Source organism: Dysidea avara, chromosome 5 (genome assembly GCF_963678975.1).
Source record: "Dysidea avara chromosome 5, odDysAvar1.4, whole genome shotgun sequence".
NCBI classification, from domain to species: Eukaryota; Metazoa; Porifera; class Demospongiae; order Dictyoceratida; family Dysideidae; genus Dysidea; species Dysidea avara.
Window position 1 is genome coordinate 2,283,536 of NC_089276.1, and position 24,559 is coordinate 2,308,094.

General features: G+C 37.8%; 1 protein-coding gene across 1 annotated transcript; it reads right to left on the reverse strand.

The window, feature by feature from the left end:
* Positions 1–1,570: 1,570 nt before the first annotated feature.
* Positions 1,571–24,559, reverse strand: LOC136256825 (tRNA (32-2'-O)-methyltransferase regulator THADA-like). The gene is made up of 31 exons (XM_066049864.1): positions 24,433–24,559; positions 24,189–24,366; positions 23,831–23,982; positions 23,626–23,658; positions 22,990–23,041; positions 22,707–22,936; positions 19,044–19,172; positions 18,855–18,996; positions 18,717–18,782; positions 17,779–17,887; positions 17,325–17,394; positions 16,192–16,379; positions 14,703–14,771; positions 14,574–14,642; positions 13,859–13,922; positions 13,445–13,566; positions 12,551–12,706; positions 11,349–11,423; positions 11,154–11,295; positions 10,519–11,077; positions 9,729–10,050; positions 9,367–9,603; positions 9,005–9,250; positions 8,765–8,952; positions 5,448–5,573; positions 5,022–5,279; positions 4,477–4,972; positions 4,336–4,422; positions 4,082–4,207; positions 3,262–3,502; positions 1,571–3,108 (listed from the first exon to the last, which is right to left on the reverse strand). Exons 1-31 carry the CDS (start codon positions 24,542–24,544, stop codon positions 2,621–2,623), a joined length of 5,532 nt encoding a protein of 1,843 aa, XP_065905936.1. The 5' UTR covers positions 24,545–24,559; the 3' UTR covers positions 1,571–2,620.

Genomic DNA, 24,559 nt, shown 5'->3' on the forward strand with positions numbered 1-24,559 from the left:
TGTAGCTGAACTCTCTATTAGGTACCTTCTTCTAGCTGATCTGACTGCAGGGTGACTTGTTTGTAGCTGAATTCCCTACAGAATAACTTACAATGTAATATAACTGAGTAAATTATAAATGCAGCTGAATGCTTTATTAGGGTGACTGTTCTATTAGAGTATCTCGATCTCGCATTTGCTGCACCTAGTTGCCTTTCGAATCATAACTCAGTGATTTGTAATCCGATTCTTCTGTACTACAGCAAGGACTTTCTATGATGATTATTCCAGCTACATACTGATTTTCAGCTCGTTGCTCTAAGCGGTTTGCCTGGTAGATGCGAAAACTAATAGTTTTTTTATTCATAAAATTCGATCGCGTAATTTTGACACAGGTTGGGTTTCGTGTCATATCTCCATGGTCTTTATCCCGAATCCTTTCAAACCACAAAAAGGCACTCCTACGATGGTTGCTCCATCTACATATCAATTTTCAACTGATTCCTCCAAGGCGTTTACCCTGTAGGCGTGACAGACCTTCGACCTTATTGTACGCAAATAATCGGTCATAACTCCGTGAATGGTCATCGGATTCCTACCAAAGTTGGTACGGAGATCCGCCTTAATGAGCCCTGTAAGTGTGCCAAATTTCAGCCAAATCCGAGCACGCATTCGTGTTTTATGGCGAATTTTGCGAAGTGTGCGAAATGAAGATGAAGAAAAAAACGAAGAAATTAAAACGAAATTGTGCTCGCTCGTATCTCGGAAATGGCTGGAGCGATTTTCTTCAAATTTGGTATGTAGACTACCCTAATTGGGCGGCACGTCTCCAGCAAATTTGGTTCCAATCGGGTAAGGGATCACAGAGCTACATAGGTGTGAAAATTGCGTTTTCTTTCTTCCTGTTAATATACTCACGGTGTGGCGCGCCGGCTTCTTGGGCCGCACGACACACTATCGTGTGTCTTGATATTGAGAATGGCTTACAATCACTAATTAAAAAGTAGGTTGCACTATAAAGCGTGTTATTTGGTCATATATTTTAATTGTCAAATGCGCCCATATGCATGGTTGATTTTCTAAAATTCGGTCACATTTCAGCTATTAGCAATTACAATAGTATTCAACAATATTAACACAATGCTGTGTAGCTACGTAAAGCCATGCACAATGGTATTATGCAAATTACTGTAAAATCATAATCTATAATGGCAACAGCATTGAAGCATCACAAACATATAATGTTTTCTGTGCAAAATACTGTACACAATTCTGACTTTTAATTACGATGGCAACTTAATATTTTCTCCTCACAAAAAAACACTAATGGACAATACATGCATGAGGATATACAACACTGATAAATGATCACGAGTGTACTGTATGTAGCTATTGGTAAAAAGTCATTGCTGAGATCATTGCCATCAGTCACTACAAATCACTTATAGGCTAGTTAGCAACAACTTATGCTATGTACGTAACAGTCATGGCACCATGTAGCCATCAGTTCTAGTAGTTTGCATATTAGAAAAATTCTGTAACACGCATTGATATACATACATACTTATTACTACACACAACAAATGACTCACCTTGTAGAGAAATATAGAATGATAGAAAAATCACCAAGACAAAATTAAACATCTTCAAGTACCCTCAATGTTAGCATTATAACCACACTATTGCTCACTGTAACTCTTATAGGACAACTAGTGTATCACATGGCAACTGTACTAATTTATTCACGTGGCTTCTCTTTCCACATGAGCTACACAATGCTATGGACAACTCCAACCCACAATGAAAGCAGGAAGTATAACTCTCAACAAGTCACCCACAAAATTAGTAATCTACACAGCCACCATAAAGTAGCAGCCACGTGCATAATTATATATTATCATGAATTGATGAATTCCCTATCATATGACTAAATGTATGATCATTAATTGTGACCTAATTTGGGAAAACCGTCGATCCACATACATCAATAGTTTGTGAGATATGCAATTTTAAACATTTCAATCCAGTATAGCTTGGGAAGGTCAAAAGCTACAAGTTTAAAATTTTCACCGTGAATGCAGCCAACCATACACTCCAATCCATAGCAAGCTAGCTATTGATATACCATGATTTAGAGCACTTTTTTCACCATGGTATCTGTAACACAAGCATGTCACCATGGGTGGTGGTGGTGGGGGTGATTGATATTTGGGCATGACCAGAAAATGGCCAAGTGGGTCATACGGTGTCTCCAACCTTAATATTGGACACCTGTGCCACTGAAAATTAAAGAATGTAGAAAATATCTGGGCAACTGTGCAAGGCTGTTCATGCCCACAGTCTCATGTTTCAGCTGGCCAGTAGGTGCCAGAGTGTTATCAGTGGCTGGCACACGTCTCTAGAAATTCACTCGTGAAAAGCAGCCTGATCAAAATCAGAGGCATGACTGTGGTGCAAATCTGTAGAGTATTGGTGTGGCTATATATCCATTCGTGGTGAAAAGTGAACTTCACTGGTGTGTGCGTAGATTGACGATTTTCAAAAGTTTGGTCACAATTATTGTAGATTCTCTGGAAAAATATTACTGTGTTTGCTTTAACACATCTAAATTGTATATTCCATAGAGTGTTTTATAATGTAACTATAGAGTTGATGGTAGCAAAGAAGTAATCCTTGTGATCACTGGCTCAACAGTGTCATCAGCTAACTGGAGAACATTCAGTACTGACTGCAAGTGATGTAGGGCAACAACAAAGTAGCTATTGTGTTGGATCATGACAGGCAGAGAACAAAGTTGAATTAGTTTAGTGGCACAAGCAATCATGTTTGAACTAAACGTTTTCAATTCTGCTAACACTGTAGGATCATCACTTGAATCATTGATTATCAACTTCAGAGCTCTACAAGCATGACGTACTAATATTACTTCTTCTTTGTAATCATTAATAGGACCCTCAATGAATAATATATTACTCTGACTGTCACTAGTATCTATTGCATTACTGACTGTAGTAATTAAAAATTGGAGAACTATTTTCTGATGTACAGAGCAATTTCCACCATGAAGATGTCTTGTTAAGCTAAAGACAAGGCTCAAACAATAATGAGGATGAATGTTCCAGCACTCTCCTAAAGATAGATAAAAACATTACATAAACATAATCACATCGTATACACTACAAAACATGACTTCCAGTACTCACACACTACTACACAAACACACAGTCAAATAATCAATAGTAACACATAGTTTATGACTTAACATCTATTTACAATACCTACCATCAGTACTGGCTTGAATATCTGTCACACATTTAGCTGCTACATTACGACATGTTACATTGTAATCTTGTAACAGTTCCACTAGTAATGACCAAAACTCAGTGATCACTGTACTATCATTATTACAGTAATGTAACAGTGCTCTCCAACTATGACCTAGAGCATTAGCCACCACCTGACATAGTGACTCAGGCTGTGAAGGACCATAGTTTCTTTTAAGTAATCTAATCCACTGTACTAACTGTATAATAAGAACACAGTAAGAGGAAAAAATAGACCATACAGGAACAATATATTTGGGTAATTAACACATAGCAACAGCTATATTAATAGCTCATCATACAGTATGTAGCTAAACATGCAGTAGCTAACAATATCACTTCAAGTAAGACCACAACACTATGTAGGCTTCTTGAATGTAAAACGTCATTATTTTCATTGAAGCAAAAAGTTCACATACTTAAACAGATGATTTATGTGCAAGTACATAATAGTACAGGAAGAGTAACTCTTAATGAAAGAGGAATCATTTAGCAAAAGCAAAACTAAAAGCAATACAGAAAGTGTCTGATGAACACCTATCTGTTAACAAGCAAATTTCATATTTATTACAGCAAGACATAACATTTGTCACCCATCCAAGCCAATATACAACTGCTACAAAGTCAGGTCTATACCAATAGTAAAAGCACACTATCAGTGGGCCTATGATGGCTTCTGTTTGTCCTATAGTGAATTCCAGTTTTGATATTGGTAGAGTTTATACGTTGTTGAACGTCATTTACACACATTATGTAACTAAAACATTGTTCCCACTTACCATTGTTAAACTAGCTGTTTCCTTTACACAGTGAAAGAGGATATAGCTTGCTAACATAATGCTAACTTCCTTCAAGTACATTTTAATGGTGTGGGTTTGATTTAATTTAATAATACTCTGAAGTAACTGTAAAAAGAACGCAAACCAAGAGCTAAAACCTGTCCATTAGTGTCATACCACACTACATAATTATATTATTGTCATTATTATTTTTATAATATACATTATAATTATAATGGCAATAACCTATTTACCTTTAATGGAGAAAAGTTCTCAGAGTAGACTGCTGCAATGATCTCACCAAAGCAAACATCATGATAATTTACAAGTAGCTCATAAACCTGCAGTTATATAATATTTAATCTAAAACAAAATCATTATTGTGTACAACTAACCAGTGTTAGCAGTTCTACATTACTAACTGAAATACTCATAGTTAAAAGTGATGGGACAAGTGATGGTAGAAGATCTGTAGCTAGAGGCTTCCTTCTCAACACAGTCACAATACACTGACTGACTTCTACCAGTGTATGCTGTAAACACATTAACACAAACTGAACTGATATATGATCAGTAACTGAATAATAAAGCAGGTTAGCTGCCGTGGTCATAACTACTTCATCACAAACACAATCATGAGCACATGTTAACAAGTGATAACAGTAACAACAAGATGCAGTCATTAGATCAGTGTTTAAAAATAACTCATTCTGAGGGTAGTCTTTATTAGACGATAGTGTAGTGATGGCATCACAGAACAGTTGCTGTATCTCTACTGTGATACTGTGATGCTGTTGATCAGTCTTGAGAGGAGGAAAGGAACTTATCTTATCAAAAAATGTTGCCAAGATCTGCAAGTACTTCCCTCTAGTAACTGGACATTTGTTTTCACTAGTATTAAACAAATATGAATGGTATGTGTAATATACTGCAACTATACCGTTTTCCAATCCAGTTAATATTTAGCAACGTGTTTAGTGTAGCTAATGTGTTTTCCCAGTCTTTAGGAAACTTCTCCATCACAATGAGGTGTAGCATTAGTAGCAGTCCATGAATGTGGTTGTGTCGAGCATCTCTGTTTGCTAAACCATTAGAATACAGCAAGTCCAAGCATATTCTTAGTTCAGTCTGAGATGACATTGACAATAATGCTCTGGCTGCTGCTTCCCTGATCTTCCATACTGAACTCTTAGCACACCTGAGAGAGGAGAATAATTATAAACTAAATTTAGTAGTGCAATAAAATACATTATCCATGTACATAGCAGGTAATTTCAAACAGGTTTAATTTCATGTAATATATACATATCTATCATTAATAACCTCCACACTAGATACAGTATACACACTTCACATGTTACCATACCTCAACACTAGTGGGATAAATGGTCTCAGGCTCATACTGGGGTTACCACCATCATCAAAGGTAGAGGGGTAGAGTCTGGCCAGCAGTAGTAACATGGGGAATAGGGATGGCTGAAGTTCGTCAAACCTGAAAAACAAAATTAATGTGTGAAGCCTTAAATATAGGAAACAATTAATGATTGTAACATAATGGAACTTTGCATTTTAGAACTAGACAAGGTTGGCCACATACCTGTAATTGAACATCTTGTAATCTCAAAGAAACACAGAAAACCCATTTAATCCTGAGCAGACACCTCAGCAACAGTATGTAATGACTTATGGCAACTTGTCACTACCACTCATACACATGTTCACACCAATAACGTACAGTTACAATTACGTGATACACTATATTATTATTACATATCAAAACTGTTCAACGCATGAGTCTAATGTACAATGTTACACTTGCCCCTCCCTTGTCTACAAGCAAATGTGTCATCATTTGCAGTGGACCATATTATACAGAAAAATGCTGTGACAATACGATTTGCTGTATGGTCAGGTACAGGGACAGCATCACCCTACTTAGCAAAATAATCTTGCAGCACAAGTAATAGCAGTTATTACTGGTTTAAAAGGGAACTTGCAATATGTCCACACTGACCATCTGCCACGGTTGATCAATTGGGGTGTTTTGAAGTGGAATGCAGGGCGGATCCAGATTTTTTAAAAGGGAGGTTCCACTCTGGAATTGTAACTTCAGCCTAGCTATAAGTTGAAGACCAAAAAAAAAGCTCATCACCTGCTGCATGCATGACAATAGCTGCCCCTTACCATATATACCCTCACCAACTATATTTCCTTATGTACAACTCCACAAGTAGCCTGCTACACTGCTCCTCTTAAGAATACTGTGACTGCTCTATTAGAGTATCTCGATCTTGACTGCTCTATTAGAGTATTTCGAGTAAGAGAGGCTCTTTCAAAAGGGAGGTTGCATGGAACCCTTTGAAGCCCCCCCTGGATCCGCCCCTGGGATGCGTGTTAGCTTGCTACTTAAGTTTGGACTGCTGACAACAAGTAGTGCAGCTTCTGCAGTATTGCTTGATATCTCATGCCATGTTGAGTAGGACAACTTTTCTAAGGTTTGTCCACCCCTCTATGGCCTGCTGCATGACTCAGCCTTAGCTGGAAGTAAGGAGAAAGGACAAGTATCGTGACAACTGGCTCCAGTGGTCCAGGTGAGTATATTTTCAACATAGGGTGCCATCAGCAATAAGCAACTGTTTCTACAGTTGCTTGAATATGCACAGTGAAAGCTGATTCCACATCTTGTCAGATTTGATGACTGCAACTTAGTATAACGTACACAGGGAGTTAGGCTTTGTAATTCTGGTGCTGAGCATGGTGGAATAGAAACAGTAAAAGAGCATGGGGTTGATGGCAATCATGACAATACATCAGCATTAGTAGTAGTTGAGCCCTTATGACACACAATTTATACTCTTGCATGGCCAAGGCCCAAAGAATAGCATGCCTTACATCTTTTACTGAGCTAGGCATTGCAGGAGGGCATAGTCAGTATAAAAATCTACCACAAATATAGTGGCGGAACTGGCCAAAAACAATAGCAAGCTGTATAATACTGAAATTATGCTCAGATGAGGTCAGAGAATCAGTAAAACATGGCTGTGCTGATAGGAAAGCCACTTGCTTTGTCAGCAGGAAAATTTGATCTTTCAGCTCCTGTAATTATGCGTGCTCCTTGGCGACCTCTTTAACTGCAGAATCTAACTGTGAATCAATGGTCATCAATAATCAAGCATGAGTAACCACCACTTCACAAGTGTTTTCACTTCTCCTGAAGTCCTTTGTTGATTGGTTCTGGATGCCACTAACAAACTGGAGAAGAAGAAGGGAATCTCTTGCATCCTTATTTATTCCTGGAATCACCATCTCTAGTAGCTTCCTTAGGTTGAGAACAAACATGGAAACTGCTTCGCCAGGTCGCAGTTAACTTCAGTAAAACTCCTCTAGAGATGCAAACTCCATCGGCATTATCACGTTCTGTATCTTCTTCTTGGTAGTTTCGTGGTCTTTCTCCTGCTCTGCAGTGAGCTCAAGCCAAATAGCCAGTGCTTCCCATTTCAGCAATGTTGGCAACTTATTTGCTTGGTCCTCCACCTTCCAACCATTTGCCATCAAACATATTCAAACCTCTGAAACCAATCCTCGGCATCCCCACTAGGAAAGGACTGCAGTAAACTGATGTGCCACTCAGCCACCCTCTGCTACCAGTAAAATGAATTAGAGCAATTTATCACTACCACTTATACACATGTTCACACTTATAATAACAATCACATGATACACTATATTATTATTTATTTATTTATGATTACAAAACTGTACATTGTGCAAGTAATGTACAGTATATGTACATGGGAGTAAATATTTTAACGAGCAAATTTAATAAATCACGGTTCCCAAAGTCCTTCTTTCAGCCATCCTAACACTTTGTGTGGTTTTCTATCTACTAAATAAATGCTACAGTATTCATAAATCTCGTGAGTATGACAAAAGGACTTCACCAATCCCAAGCACCATGTTTGGCTGTGTAATAAAACATACGGCTATGACGCATGACCATCCTTGTCTAGAATTAAACATACCTGCAGCCTAATTGTCCCTTAAACCTGCATACGTCGATATATTGGCATTTTTTTTATAAAGTGCAAATACACACAATTATTATTACCAATGGATAACCACAAGATGGCTTCTAAACTGACAGTGTATGAAACTTGTCTAACTAAATTAGTCCAAAAACCACTTATCACTGGAAAGCGTACTCATTGGGCTACTTAGACAAGGATGAATAATCACTGTAACAACATTTGCTCATTTGCTATGATGAGCTGAAGATGGACGTCTGGTTTCCCCTACCTCATGAGCGCATGGGAGATACAGTGAACTGGGAGGGAGTTACGAATCATTTTCTGAAGGTATGTATTGGAATGCGTGTTTTGACTGCGTACATGCTGTTTCTTGGCAAGTTTTGGTCCAGGCTTTTGTCAAAGGGTAAACCCCTAGGTATTCTTTTATTCCTTATTACAATACAAATACAATTGCACAAATTGCATAGCCATAGGGTTTTTGGTCCGACAGTTACAGCGCTTTGTTTGAGGCCATTGGTAAAAGCTGATTTACCGGTGTATGCATTTTCAGTGCATTGTTAGCAAAAATTACCAGGGGGGGTTAAGGGTTAACAAAGCCATGTTATTCATGTCAGGATTAGCAATAATTGCATTGACATCATATACGTATGGGTACCTTCCTGCTTCAAGTGATGAGGTTGCTGTGTCAAGTTCTGTTATTAGAAAAGAATGTAGTGAAGGAAACTTGGTAAAGAATTGTCTAGATGCCATCTTGTTTTCTTGAGAATGTTCATCTGACAACTGTTTCACTCCAAACACCCTCGTCATCAAGGCACTAAACAACAGTGTGGAGGAGTTCCTTACCTAAACACAATGTACTCCATATCACAGTTTAATAATAAGCTCTATGACTTACTGCCCACAAGTGTGATGAAATGCCGAACAGTGCAGCCTTAAAACCACTAGCTACAAATGGCATCACATGATCTCCCAAACGAGACTCCCTAAATAAAGCCCTGAGGATATTGAGAGCATGAACACAAGATGGCTGTAGACTGTTGTCATCAGGTTGATCCGAAGATGATGCAATGTCAAGTAACGCTGTCATGGTTGTCCTCAGGCATGATCGGCCATTAAAATCTGGTTCAGCTGACAAGATTGCCTGTTACAGTAACACATACAAACTGTAAGTTACACATCATGTAAAAAAATCCAAACATGTAAAATGAAACACAGCCAAGATGACCCGCACTGAGAGTATTGTATGCACATCCTTACTTGCAAGTAAAATGGTACTCCAGCACTTCTCCTGGTAACCCTGTAATCTGGGTGTTGTGACTTGAATGAGTCTAACAACTGCTTAGCCCACTCCAGTGGTTTAGTTAGTAATTGTGGTGAAGTACTGGCCCATAGAACACCACACAATTTCTGGAATCCAGCATAAGCCATCTCAAATGCTCCCATGTGTTTGGCCTCCATCAAATGATAAGTGAATAACTTGCCAATATTCAAAATCTATAGTGAAAACAGTGTAAATAAAAGTTTACTAGAAACACAATATGGACTACATACAGAATTGACAACAAAAAAATTCTTTACGGCAAGAAGTTCATTATTTTTACTGTCTGTACTATCCTTACTTGTTCTACAGTGATCAGTCCAGCAGTATCAGACTCCTTCACTATCAGCGGTGCTCTCTCTACAATATCTCCTAACAATAAGGAGACCTCCTTCATACAATGCCAACAACAGATAACAAGTGACTGAGCTGTAGCCCCATTGTCCCCCTGGCTATCATTAACATGTGATGTCAGATGATGGATGATGTTCTCATCAGGTAGACAACCCTCAGGGGAACTATTACACACTACTGGAGTGACTAGTTGAGCTACCCTAGTACTGATCTCTATAAGGTGTGACAACATCTCCCTCCAACTTGGTATAATACTGTCAGGAACAGTTCTGTATAATAACAAAACTCCATTGATACAGCAAAACATTGAACTTGACTATTTAGTGTCTACATATACAGCAATCCCTCCATTGTTGGCTATCAAATCAACAAATATCCCATTGTCCGAACAGTTCAAATGACTGTTCTATTAGAGCATTTTGTCTATGGTGTGCATTCTATTGAACAGGGTTTTATATATAAACGAATGGAGTTCATTTATCTGAAGTTTTTGATTATCCAAATGCACTCAAGGCCCAATGACTTTGGATAATAGAGGGACCACAGTATGTAGATGCTAATGTTACGATTTCATCATTGCACACTTGTCACTTAATTCCACTTTATTTGTTACTCAAGTTTGTCTAAATTATCATGATATGTAATCACGTGCTATTACTTACAGTAACGGGTAAAACATGTACATACTTACAAGCATGTAACAATGAAGTGCAGCTATATCCAGCCCTTTAACTCACTTCAGGTCAACACACTCCAGTCCAATCCTGATCACTTCTAGTACACCATACACTGGAGTCTCTACTGATGCCTGTAACAAGTTGTGTTCTGCTAGTGATAACTGGAGCTGGAGGAAGTTCATCAACTCTGCTATAACATGAAGTGAACTTTCTACCACTGGAACCTCTGAGTCATCACCAACTCTGTTAGCTAAACTAAACTGACTCATCAACAGATCCTGTTTAACTTTACCAGAACTTTTAACCTGATCATACCACTTTGTATTTAGCTGTCTAATGATGTTAGCTAGTTGTACTCCATCAACGATCATAAATAATTTAATGTGGTAGGCACTTGAGGAACAGTCAGCAGCTTTAGACCCACACATCATCTCATGAGCTATTGGGATAAGAGTCTGGATGTGTTCTAATAGTGTTTCCTTGGATACCAGGTTGGTGAGTAACTCCAGTGCTAGTATTTTGTTACCAACATAAGTGTCTTGAAGACAGCACAGTAATTGTTTGATGTGTGAGTTGGTAAGTGTCGCAGAGCAAGTGAACACACTAGGAATCCATTCACCTGTGTAAAACAGCACACAGCAGTGAATAACTCACAAATTGAAGACCAGGACACAGCCTATTAGTTATCACCTCACCATTTTCCACAGCTTGTTTAATATGATAGTCAAACAGTGTAGCCAGTAGGGTCAAGCAGTGTAGTACACATTGTCGTCGTTGAAATGATGATCCTGGGAAGAGTGATGCGATTGACATCTCAAAATAGTCCACAAGAAATTTCTAACAACAAAGGGATCAGTGAATCATTGTTGCAAGTTCAGCAAAATAAGTACCTTAAACTTCTGCAGATTTGAAGTTCCACATTTTTTAGCCAATGTGATTCCACATTCCCTTATTCTGATCAGCAACTACATAAAATGATGCCATTGCCAATTGTAATACAACTAACTCTTGGTAATATGTATAAGGAAGAATTTTTACTTCAAGTAAGAAAACCTCTATTTCTAAGAGATTGGATTAACGATTTGCAAGATATGCCTGTTTAAAACCATGTATGTAAAATGGAAAAATATTGTGCGTTTTTCATTCGTGTTTTATCAAATCCAGTTTTCTGGATTATGCAGGTTTAAGGGTTAATTTGTAACATTTTTATGACTGGCAAACTGACGCATACTGCATCAAAAGAAAGGATGGCACCAGGCTTATTGCTTTCATATAAACGTGTGCCATTAACGAAAGAGCAAAATGGTCATTTTCAGCTACATATGTTCAGCCCAATACACAGCGTCACAAACCAAGAACACTAGGAGAAGGAACTCTGTAATTAACCCAGTCACAATTACAGAAAACTCGGATGATTCCTGTAACACATAGGGAAGCCATCACGTGGCACTACACGAATTGACACCATGCGTTGTCAGCAAAGATAAATGGGCCACAAAGGTAAGTCCATGAAGAATGCATTGTACATACTGCAGCATGCCAAAAGGCACCTGCAACACCAAACAGTGAAAAAAGCAAGCCCGTAGCCTTAGCCGTTATCGAGGTATGCTTGTCTGAGAGAGTCAGTCAGTCAGTCACCAGTCAATAGAAAATTCCACTGAATATATTTTTTAAATCAACTTATTATGTAGAAGTATTTCAGGTTGCTTGGTTAACCTAACCAATACTGTCAAGGCACCATGAAGATATTGTGAGGCTGGTTTCAGGATGATACTTTTGGCCACAAAAGCCGAAACCTAATATCATTCAGTACAATAAATACATTACTACTGTATCATACTGTATGACATGTACAGTACATTTAGAGGGACTACCTTAGAAAGAATACTATGTAGATATGCTTGGGTTGAAATATTCTTTTTGTTACAGCAAAAAGTTTATTACAACTACATCTAACTACATTATACATAGTGACCAGTTGGTTAAATAGCTAGTTAAATGATCAACTGACCAACTGACTAAATGACTGGCTTGTAATTATGGTCTGTCTTCCCAGAAGAATATAAGTCTATTCCACGTACATCACACTGACCTTTTTGAGCAATGTCAACATTTGTTGCCTAAACTGTGGTGACTGTGAGTTCATGTTGTATTCCATGAAGGACAACACTAACTGAAGCTCTTCTTCGCTAGGAGCATTTGTTGTCTTCTTGCTCTCACACAACAGACCAAGAGCATCAATCCTCACCTGGAACAAACATTAACTGATGTGCACATGTAAATGTGTGAACTAAAATTAGAAGCTTACACCTCAGAGAGAATAACAACATGCCATATTCCTCAAGAACACTATGTGTATACATATATACACTAGATCACAGCAGATTGCCCAGCACATTAGCAGTGAAGAGGTTCAGTGTAAGATGGGCTTACCTACTCCCCTATCAGACTTGATTTCTGGCCATATAGGCTTCATTGGTTGAGACATCTAGCTAGAATGTGAGACCATCGTCTTCCCAAACTGATGTTGTTTGGGTGGTTGACTCAGCCTTGTCTGCCACATGGACCTAAGCTTTGTTGACAAAATAGGGTTAGGCAGGATCTGAACTTTTTCGTGACTGGTATGTGGTAGCAAAAAATCAGAGATGAGTGGAGGAGATTGTGTATAGAATCCCCTTTGTTAGTAATAGAACTTGTGCAGCAGCAGAGATTGTTTTGTGATAGATGTAATACATACTTTTAATAAGTGCATAAGATATGGCTAGACTGAAGTGTGATAGTATTAGATCCAGACACACAGCAGAGAATAGCAATAGTGTTTTCATGTGGTCTAATTGCCATTAAACATTTAGATGTCGCCAGGATTTGTCGAGGTACAAGTGTGTACAAGTCTAATGTGGCATTGAGGTGGTGGTCATCGCTCATGTCACTCAAGTCAAGCCAATACATTACACACTACAAACATTAACTCTACAATACACTACACCTGATCATCAATGTGGCAGAGACAAGGTCCAATAGTTTCCATAGACAGTGACGTGATCTCAGGGTGTTCACTTCGAAACTGCCTCAGACACAAAAGATATATTGACACACTTTCAATGACATCTGTAACAATAGCAATATTGACACACTTTCATTGACATCTGTAACAATGGTAGTATAAAATACTTGATCTCAGAAAAATTACACGAAGTGTCATTAATACAAACACACATACAACATGTTTGCTATATACACTGAAACCTCACTTAGCAGACACCTCTTTTATAAGACCATCTCATTATTATGATCACCTTTAGAACGTCCCAAACACAGCTAAAATGCACTTTATGACCTCAGTAATAAGGCAACCTCAATATTAAGGCCATTGTGCTATGGCGCAATATTATTGTCTTACCATTAAGTTTCATCTTGATATAATCCATCACATCTTGTGACATTAGCACAGCTGGTAATGCATACTACACCAACCAAACAATAAGACAAGCAGTTTATATATTACACAATTCACTATTGTTATGACGTACTAACTTGCTATACATATACATGTGTATTAGAAATATATGCTTACAAAGGAGCATACTTTAGGACACTTTAGGACCAAGAAATCCATATAGAAACTTTTCTCAATCAGAACCAAAAGCCCATTCACCCAGATTGAGCCTGATTTGTGGGGAGTTATCCATTACAATTGGAGATTCCTTAAATACACCATATACAAGTTAATTATAATTTTATGAATTAATGGATTTCTTGGTTTTAATTTCACGAATCATTCATATTCCCTATAAGGCCTATTCTATAGTATAAAGCTAATTTGACGATGGTTCAGTTTTGAGGATGAAAATTTTGTGGACAGCTAAGCAATTGCAAAACATGTAAAAATTACATTCCTAGAAAATTTGTACGTATTCGGTAAAAAATAGTCATTAACACAGAGTTTGCTAATTAAACAATGATGGAACTCATTGCTGACAAATTTGTTCTCTTTCTGGGCACATCTGCATCTATATATCAGCAGGCAAAAATACCTTGCCAAAAGATGTATCATGTATCATTTGCATAACTTTTGTTGGGTAGTTACTGTTATATACCAGCTAATCAGCTAATACCTGAGCAACATGTGTACGATGACCTGATGTGGCATCTTGTAGTACCTCCAGTAATGGATCAACCCAAGTCTGTGAGAAAGGAGACTGCCATCATACTTACATGTATCAACTATATTTTCCACATCATACCTCTAACCACTTGTCAGTGTCCACTTCTTGGTGATGCTTCACTGCTAGCTTTGACCAAAAGTGTCCAGCCTGCAAAATGTTATCAGTAAATGAACACACTTCACAGTACATACTTTACATGACAGTTCCTTTTAGTGCTATACAATGTACACAGCCTTTCTCAGTCATTAGAACTTGTAGTTGTGCATAAGTCTCAATGTAACACTTTCACACCTCAGATCAAAGGAACCGCCCGGGCTACATTTTGTACTGGTTTGGGTGATTGATCGCCCTGTACAGGCTATCAGCCTAATAAGTGTTACATATTAGCTGTAACATGGGAATTCGGGCTTTGCCTGATATGTATGCACCACATTCGGGCTTTGCCTGATATGTATGCCCTCTGCCTTCGGGCCGATATGTATGCCCTCTGCCCTCGGGCATACATATCAGGCAAAGCCCTCATGCCCATGTTACAATTATTACATGTACTCTTGTTCATGCATACGTAGTCTGTGTCCGTATGTGTGTATGCATTATTACATCTTATATGATCCCACCATTGTGTGTGTTTGTGTAACGTATGTGCATGTACACACTTGATTATCAAACAGTACAATTGTACCGTTTAGTAGGGTCTGTCCGAATATTGAATTTTGAAAAAATTGTCGTAACTAGGAATTTCGTCTGACTGCCTGCCAGCCTGCCCGACCGCATTCGCAAGGTTAGAGGTCAATAAAACTACACACAACCACAATTTTACACCACAGCAATAAACTCAATGGTGAAATGTTCCGACAAATGTTTGCCTTCTGCACTTTTCCCTTCAATGTAATGGCTGTTTTCTTCTTCTTCATGGAAACCATACCAAGGCATTGATTTTCTCCATTGACACATTCCTTGAAGGAGAGCATTTAGACACCACAAACTATTTGAGGTGCTTAATGGACTGTAGCAGTTAAGCTGCACTTTTAAAACAATTGCCACACCCCTTTCAACGATCAGAACGCATGATCTATGTAGTTCCATTGGAAATAAGGTGTTGCACCACACCCAATAGTTTGATCTACTGCACAGCTGAGTGGCGAGAAAACAAGGCATCCCATTAGCTTGATCTACTGCGCAGCTGAGTGGTGAGATCAAGATACTCTAATACAGCAGTCACAGCCACACATCACAGCTATGCTCTAATAAAAAAAGTTAACAAACTAGTACAATAAAAAAATTATATTTTAAAAAATGAAGTAGGGCTCCAGCAATAAAAAGCAGACAAACAAGAAATGATGGTAGCTATGAGAGAAAATCCCTACTTTGGCATTATTCCTACAATGCCAATTATCCCACATTGCTACAATGCCAAGTAGATAGGACTTCCCTCATAGCTACCATCACATCTTTTCATTGCTGGAACCTTACTTCATTTTTAAATTAATAGTTTTTATTGGTTAATACAACACTCGTAAATAATACCTTTAGAACAGTTTAGCACATAACACCACATAACACTTACACACAGAGCCACTGAGTGTTGCTCCATTGCCTTCAGCACAAGACTTGGCAGAGAAGGGGATAGCTCCAGGAACTGACTGGCATCACCAATGTGGGTCAGTACATGTTGTAGGCAGACATATTTGCCTCTTGTCCGCCATGTCACCTCAACAAGTTGTCTCAACAAGTTTGGGATGAAGTCCTTGTGCTCTGATGAGTACATTGTGATATTGTATGATCAGCGTTTACACACATGAACAAAAGTTCATTCATTGTCAACTCCAAGTGCCACCATTACAATATAGTGCTACTGGTATCAATATTTAAGCAACATCATCCCATTGGTACAGTGTAGGTACGTTAGTAGAGACCCACCTAAGTGACAGGCACTGCCCAAAATGGTGCCTTTAAAAATCATCCTAAGACACCTTAAGTGATGAAAATCATCTATAAACTTATAGATCAACTGGCCATGGACTGCCATTCAAAGACTAGCAACTAAATGCTTTATAGTGATGAACTCAACTATTTAGTGCCTTGGCTAGCCACCTTACCCATGTACAACCCACAAGCAATAGCCACTAACAGAATGTGTGTACATTACAGGCTCATGAAGAGTTGACACAATGAAAACATGAAAACATGTCAGGAAACACTATCCACAATACACTTAGGGGAAGGTATAAAAGCTGGAATGGAATGGAACACTGGAATGGAGGCGCGTGCCAGCTTAAAATTGCTTTTCAACATCCTGACATTTCTTCATGTGGTTAATACGGCAACAACAGATAATGTGTGTGTATGTAGAATACGTGTTGTTTGCCATACGTATAGTGTGTGTGTAGTGTGCGTTGTTTGCCATACATATAGTGTGTGTGTGTGTGTGTGTGTGTGTGTGTGTGTAGTGTGTGTGTGTATGTGTATGTGTGGTGTGGTGTGTAGTGTGTGTGTGTGTGTGTGTGTGTGTGTGTGTGTGTGTGTGTGTGTGTGTGTGGGTGTGTGTGTGTGTGGTGTGGTGTGTAGTGTGTGTGTGTGTGGGTGTGGGTGTGTGTGTGTGTGTGTGTGTGTGTGTGTGTGTGTGTGTGTGTGTGTGTGTGTGTGTGTGTGTGTGTGGTGTGTAGTGTGTGTGTGTGCGTGCGTGCGTCCCCCACTAACCATTATGATAACAAGTCTGATAGAGGTTCACTACTCCATCAAATATCTCCATCACTTGATATCTGATGCCCTACAATGGTAGGATACACACATGTCTCTAGTATGATTGATAACTGTTTTCAACATGTCTCCATGTTATGTGAACACAAACAAAGAACTCATAAATTAAGCATGTAGGTATGTGTGGCATGATCAGTGACAAGCAAAATGACAGTCAATATGGCTGCTCTCAAAGACTAATAATGGCCACATGCTCCATGAATACAAGAACAATAAGAGTATATCATTTGCATAAATTCTGTAAGATACCCACAAAACAACTGTGATGACCACAATCATGTCATGGTGTTAACAATACAGTTATCAAACGTACAATAGTATATGTACTGCACCTTCTACAGTACCAAAGAGGAGCTTGAGACAGTTATACACACACTACACACAACACGTTCACCTCCACAGGGTCATCCCATTGTGACCACACACACTGTAGTAATGATGTCATCACTGTACCATTAGGGGTAGTAGCATTATGACAAGCTGGACACACTGGAGCACACAACCTGTACAAAACAAACAGACTAGGTACACGAATACATTACTATGTTATACCACATATCAATGATAAACATTACTCAATCTCAAACAGCTACATGGATTTCTATATGTCTCTAGGTACTAGTGTGTGTAACATTTAATAACTTGAAAACAAACATTATAACTATTTGATTCTGCTTTGAGGATATACACACACCCCAATGTACACATACACAAGTATCAAACAATTACATGTAACTACGGAGTATGGAAACAGTTATTTGATTTATATGTTTATGTTGACATGTGTGTTTGAAACAGTTCTATGCATATGTGACCGGATTTGCGAAAAGGGTCTTCCACACACATCCAATTCTATGAATTTGGAAGACCATAACTTAGTTGTCCAAGCACATGCAAACCTCAAAGTTTCTCCATCAGTTCACCCATGTTGGTTCTCGCTACAGCACAAATTTCAAGACAATAGCTTATTGTAATCTGCAGTTATGAATTGTCAAAGTTGGTATATTGGATGTGTGTGGAAGACCCCTTTTCGCAAATCTGGTCACATATTATGACTGTACAACTGTACTGTACTAGTCTACTGTATTATAGTGGTTATGTACAATGAACAAATACCAATAGCCAATAGGTAGTGTCATATATCACAACTAGTGTTGAGTGGTGTGTGTACACTACAATATGGTATAGTGAATGATATACTGCTGCCTTGAACAAAGAGCAAAATAACTTTGACATTTTCCCTCCAATATATATATATATATATATATATATTTGTTAATGTACAAACTCAATCATGAGTAATAGTTTCACTATACAGTACATACTACACACCTTGCAGTAGTGATCCACAGAGCTAGTGCCTTGACAACATTAAACCGACCAGACACTTCAACTAACCTGTAAGTGACACGTTGTATTAATATATTACACAAGATGTTAGACCTGATATTGACATCTAACTTTGCTCACTTTTGGTTCAACACAGACAAGTGGTCATATAACACAATGAAGAATGGCTTGTCATTTGCTACAACCTTTTCTACCAAAATGTCAACAGGAAACTTTGTCAATACTCCATATGTCAAGCATAGCTGGGAAAATGGCTTCATATCTGCAAACACAACACACAATAACACACTAGTCTAACTATCATCCTACCTTGTGTGGACTGTACTAGCATCATGTGAGCATGTGAGGTTACCATGGTAGCAGTCTGGTGTAGTGTCTTCCACAACACTGCTGTTGTCATGCCAACAACCAACAACATATCGCATGATGCTGAGGAACCTACACAATAAAAAATCACATAAACGGTCAGCTTCAATTATCACAATGTCAACCCCCTGACCATTTGAATGGTACAACTAAATGTTCTATTAGAGTATTTTGGTGCTCAACTAAGTAAGTGTGTGTTCTATTAGAGTAATTGGACAGCTCTGTATAACACCAGGAGATCATAAAGGTGCCTTTGGCATTTATAAGCTTCTGATAGTATAAATCGGCTCCATTTATCTCAACAACTTCACTGATCTAAACACTTTTGTAGTTAAAGTGACATACAGGTGGCTGGATAATGGAAATCTCACTGTACATACATATGGTATAACATACATACACAATAAATACACAACTCAATGCATTGCATACTGTACTCTAGCTACACATAGCACAGTAGTACATCTTCAGAAATAAATTAAATGGTGATTCATTGAAATTTTAAAATTCTAATTTTGATATACCTCCTTGCTTTAGTTTATTGCTAGGACAAGCATTGTTCAAATAATTCATTTATACCATACTTATTCTCAAACTTCTCGATACTGCGTGCTCACATATTTGATCACATGAAGGTCATCTGGTGACATTAGTCTAACTTCTTGGTCCAGGAACTGTGCACTAATAAAGTATACACCTGAAAACTAACCTAGTAGTTATCTAAAGGTATTCTTTGCCACTAATCATTGATCTACATAAGTCAAATATAAAGAAGGTTTTTGTACATCAAGTGTTAATCGGCATTTGTAATTAGTCACATCAGCGAGTTTTATAAAATAACATTGTTGGAAATTAGCTTAAGTTCATTCATTTTAATGCAAGTACGTATCAATGAGCACAAGAAGCACATTTGTACAAATATCCAACTAGCACCAAGACTACACCCATCACTAGTCCACAGGTTACCGTACAACAGGAAATTTTGATGAAAGAAAACTTTGGCGAATTTTACATTTGGGTCATTCCATGCCAAATCACCAAGGAATCGTAAGGTCACCTCTCGGATTTTGATGAAACTTGGTGTGTTTGGAGTACCTATGGTACTCATCACCCATACCAATTTTTGGCCCCATACACCACATAGTTTCGGATTTATGACCACAAATATTTTGAATATTTCATGAAAAATTGGTCACTCTTGAGTTACAAAATCAACTGTAGCTCATCACTGTGTTAATATTTTAAATCAAAAGTTCAGACTGTTGATTGACCTTTCAAGTGATTCATAAATTATGGGATATCAACTTAATTATGGTTTAAAAGGGCTCTATTAAAACTTCAATCCTTAACATTTCAAAAAGCGCTGCTTTAAATTCTTTGAATTTTTTACTGAATAAGTATTGGATCATGGTCTATTTATTGTTGATAAAATATTTGTGGTGGGGCCACAATGGGTTCAAGAGATATAATTAAATATGTTGTGGTATGTAGTGGCTATTATTGCTGTATGGGAGCGTAAACCTCTAATAACCACTCTTAATAAAGCCATGCCGAATTTGTCTTGCACAGTGAAGATGTTCAAGTACAGTGAAATTTGTATTAGTGACCACCTGTATTGAAAGACCACCTTTGTGCTGCAATTATTTAGTCACATTTACCGTTCTGTTTTCCAATGAAGCTGGCTTATATAGCGATCCTTCTTGAACAGGTGGATTTGAAAATGCCTTTTGTATTAAGTAAAATTCCACACTATTTACTGTATATAGGGTATTTTATAAATGGATAAATTAGTAAATTTGCCAACATTTCCAAAAAAACAACAAACAAAACAATATTTGTGCGGTACATCACCCCCTGATTTGGGGTGGATGGCATGCAACGTTTAGATTTACATGATGCTATTATTGCCACAATGCTTCACATGGGTACATCATGTGGGCAAGATACGTAATTCAAAGACCCATTTAGAGAAAGGAGTGAAGATTAATCAACCCGCCACTGGCACCAAGATCTACTATGCTGCTCATGAGTTTATGTCATCATTTCAAATTGAGTATAAAACGTCTTTATAGCAGTGTTGCATTTTCATCTAAAGTGAATGGTGCTATTACTTTTTTACAGCTAAACTCCAAAATGTTTTAGTTTAAAAACAGCTGACAGTTTTTGAAGTTTTTGAAAATTACATTATGTGGGTTGCATAGGTGCAGTGGAATAGTAAAATGTAGGTAGCTTGATAGCCAGGACTCTTGTTAATTGCCCCAATTAACAATACCAAAAGAATTAACAATTAATTTAATGGTGAATATGCATGCACTCATACCTTTGGACAGACACTTTATGAGTTTTCTAATACAAACTATTTATCATGGTTCCATATAATCAAGACTGTTTGTACTGTCTTCAAAGTGTGCATAATTGTGAAATACGTACATTTAAAAATGTCTTAGTAAAGTTCACACATGTATTGTAATATGTACAAAGTACAACCCTGGAGCCAAAATAACATTTATGAGGTCAGTGCCGATGTGTGTACTCCATTAAAATAATGAGCAAGTGCCATAGTTCTCAAGCTGTCCATGTTCCAGGGTGGCTACATAATATTATGTAGTGTGGCTTTGGCCTATGTAAGTGTAGTGTACTACTGTGGTGGTAAATTAAGAAGATAACTAGGTGTCCATGTTCGATAATGTTTGCTATAGTCAGGACAAGCTTAAGGTGGGACTATATGGTAAGTCAGACTAAAAATGGAAATAAACTGGAGCACAAAGGTGGTCTTTAAATACAGGTGGTCACTAACACAAGTTGCACTACTGGAAAGTTGGCATGGCCTTATTAGGAGTGGTTAATAGAGGTGTAGACTCCCATACAGCAATAATAGACACAAAATTCCACAACATACCACAACATATTTACTTATATCTCTTGAACCCATTGTGGCCCAACCACAAAATTTTTATCAATACTAGATCATGACCCAATACTTATTCACTAAACAATGCAAAGAATTTGAAGCAGCACTTCATGAAATATAAAGGATTGAAGTTTTTAATTGAGCCATTTTAAACCTTAATTAAGTGTATATCCCATAATTTATGGACCACTTGAAAGGTCAATCAACAGTCTTCAATCTCTGAAACATTTATTTAAAAATATTAACACAGTGATGAGCTACAGTTGATTTTGTACCTTGAGATGGACCAATTTTTCATGAAATATTCAAAATATTTATGGTCATAAATCAGAAACAATGTGGTGTATGAGGCTAAATATTGGTATGGGTGATGAGCACCAGGGATACTACAAACACACCAAGTTTGGTCAAATCCGAGGGGTGACCTTACGATTCTTTGGTGATTTGACATGGAATGACCCATTTGTCAAGTTGTAAATTGTCAAACATCAATAAGCACCTCAAAAGTCAAATGTTTAGATCTGTGATTTCTTGCTTTTCATTAAATTTTAATTTGTCAAAACTGATTAATTGTGAATTCATCAAATTTTCTTTTTGTTAATATTTCCTGTTGCACAGTAGATGAAAAATGTACACCCATCACATGATCCCCATGTTATTAAAGCCTTTTCCACTGATAATACAAATATACTCACATTGAAGCAAATTCATCAAGATATTTTCAATTGTTGTCAGCTTCTCCTTAAGCCATGACTGTTTTTCTGTTGCCGTGGCCATTGGATGTTGCCATTCCATCAGAGGCAGGCCAGTTTCCATGCCAACCACAATGGTACGAAGCTTCTCAGAATATTTGTTCACAATTATCATGATCACTTTACAACAGGTTGTGACTGTCTCCACCAGTTGAATATCCCACTGCTCTGAACTGGATGGGTAAGTATTGAGTGGTAATATCAGTATCAATATAGCATGTCTTACCTTAATGATCTCTGTGTAGTTCTGTCCAGAACAGTACAGAATAGCTCAAAACCTGTTGAACAAGAGGCAGGTAAACTGTAGCCACTATTTAATCATGCTACGATGTGATGCAGAGATTCTACTAGAAATGTACATACTGTATTTGACTAATTAATAGCTATAATAGCCACCAGTTGCTCCACAGAATTATTGTCATAAGAGTTTCCCTCGGATAAGAGTTGGAATACACTGAATTACTGATGCAAGTGTTGTTTGAAGCAGAAACCAGGCAAAAGAGTTGTTTTAAAACAGGAAATAGCATTTTTGAAGCTAAAATGAATAATGACATTAAAGGATGATTTAACTAGTCTTGCCATCCAGCCTGTAATTTTTTTTTCTTTTTGTCATTTGGACAAAAGAAAAATACAGGATGGTTGGAGAGACTATGATTTAACAAGGTCAGTCATCTACGAATCCATATAAATGCCCCAGGCTACTGCCAAACAAGCCCACATCACATAGTAAACAGTAACTGCATTATGTATGGGAAACTTTATCTGAAAATGACCAAAGATTTTGGAACATAATTATGCGTACTGATTAATCACAGATTAATACATTTAGCACATAACATATCACACAAACTGGCTCACTCACATGTTGGCATGTGATATTGTAAGCATTCAGCTCCTGTGGACATAATCAGAGGACAAATAATTATTTCAATTTCTTTGAAATATTCATCTATACTAGACTTGCCACAACCATGCACATCACACAATTACTCCTAATAGAGTAGTCACTATACTATTGTAAATACACTCTAATTGAACACTCAACAATTCACTATATTACATGTTACCTAGTGAGAAGTTCTCAGTCATGGTCTCCAGGTAGTTGAGGCTATCAAGGACATCAAAGGGTTCCTCCACATTTACCACACACTTAATTTGATTGGTTAAAACTGAGTGAACAAGTCTGTCACTTCTGGATGACGCAGTGTCCATTAAAACTCTGAAATGATAAATAATTTACAAGTACACTTTTAATTCCTATATTGAATCACATGTCTAACTAATTACACAAAAATGTACCATGGCAAAAATATCTATAAACCAGTTGGCATTGCACAAACATGCAAACTCTAATGTCGACATCAGCATTTTGCAATACGCGGAGTGTAGTTACGGATAGATAGTAATGTGTTGATATCTGTTTACCTTCCAATGGCTCTCTGTAGTGGATGACGTGGTAAGCAGTGTGTGTGCATGGCACTGAGCACTTGTACCAACAATTTGACCTGCTGCTCATCTTGCAGCTGTTGTAGTTGTACAGTGAGCACCTTAAACTCTTTCAGCTGTACTGAAGGGGTGGGTGCTTTCACACACGCTAGAAACACTGGAACGAGCAATAATACGGATCGTGACACAAAGAAAAGCGAGGAAACAGAACAATTATCAATACCTTTTTCGCATGCACTGATCGGAGTTAACAGTTGTCTCCACCGCTCTATCAACTTATCGGTGAATTGCTGCGATTGCTTGGCCCTGGCAACTTTGGGGTACTTGCCTTCCATGTGACTTGGTCTGGT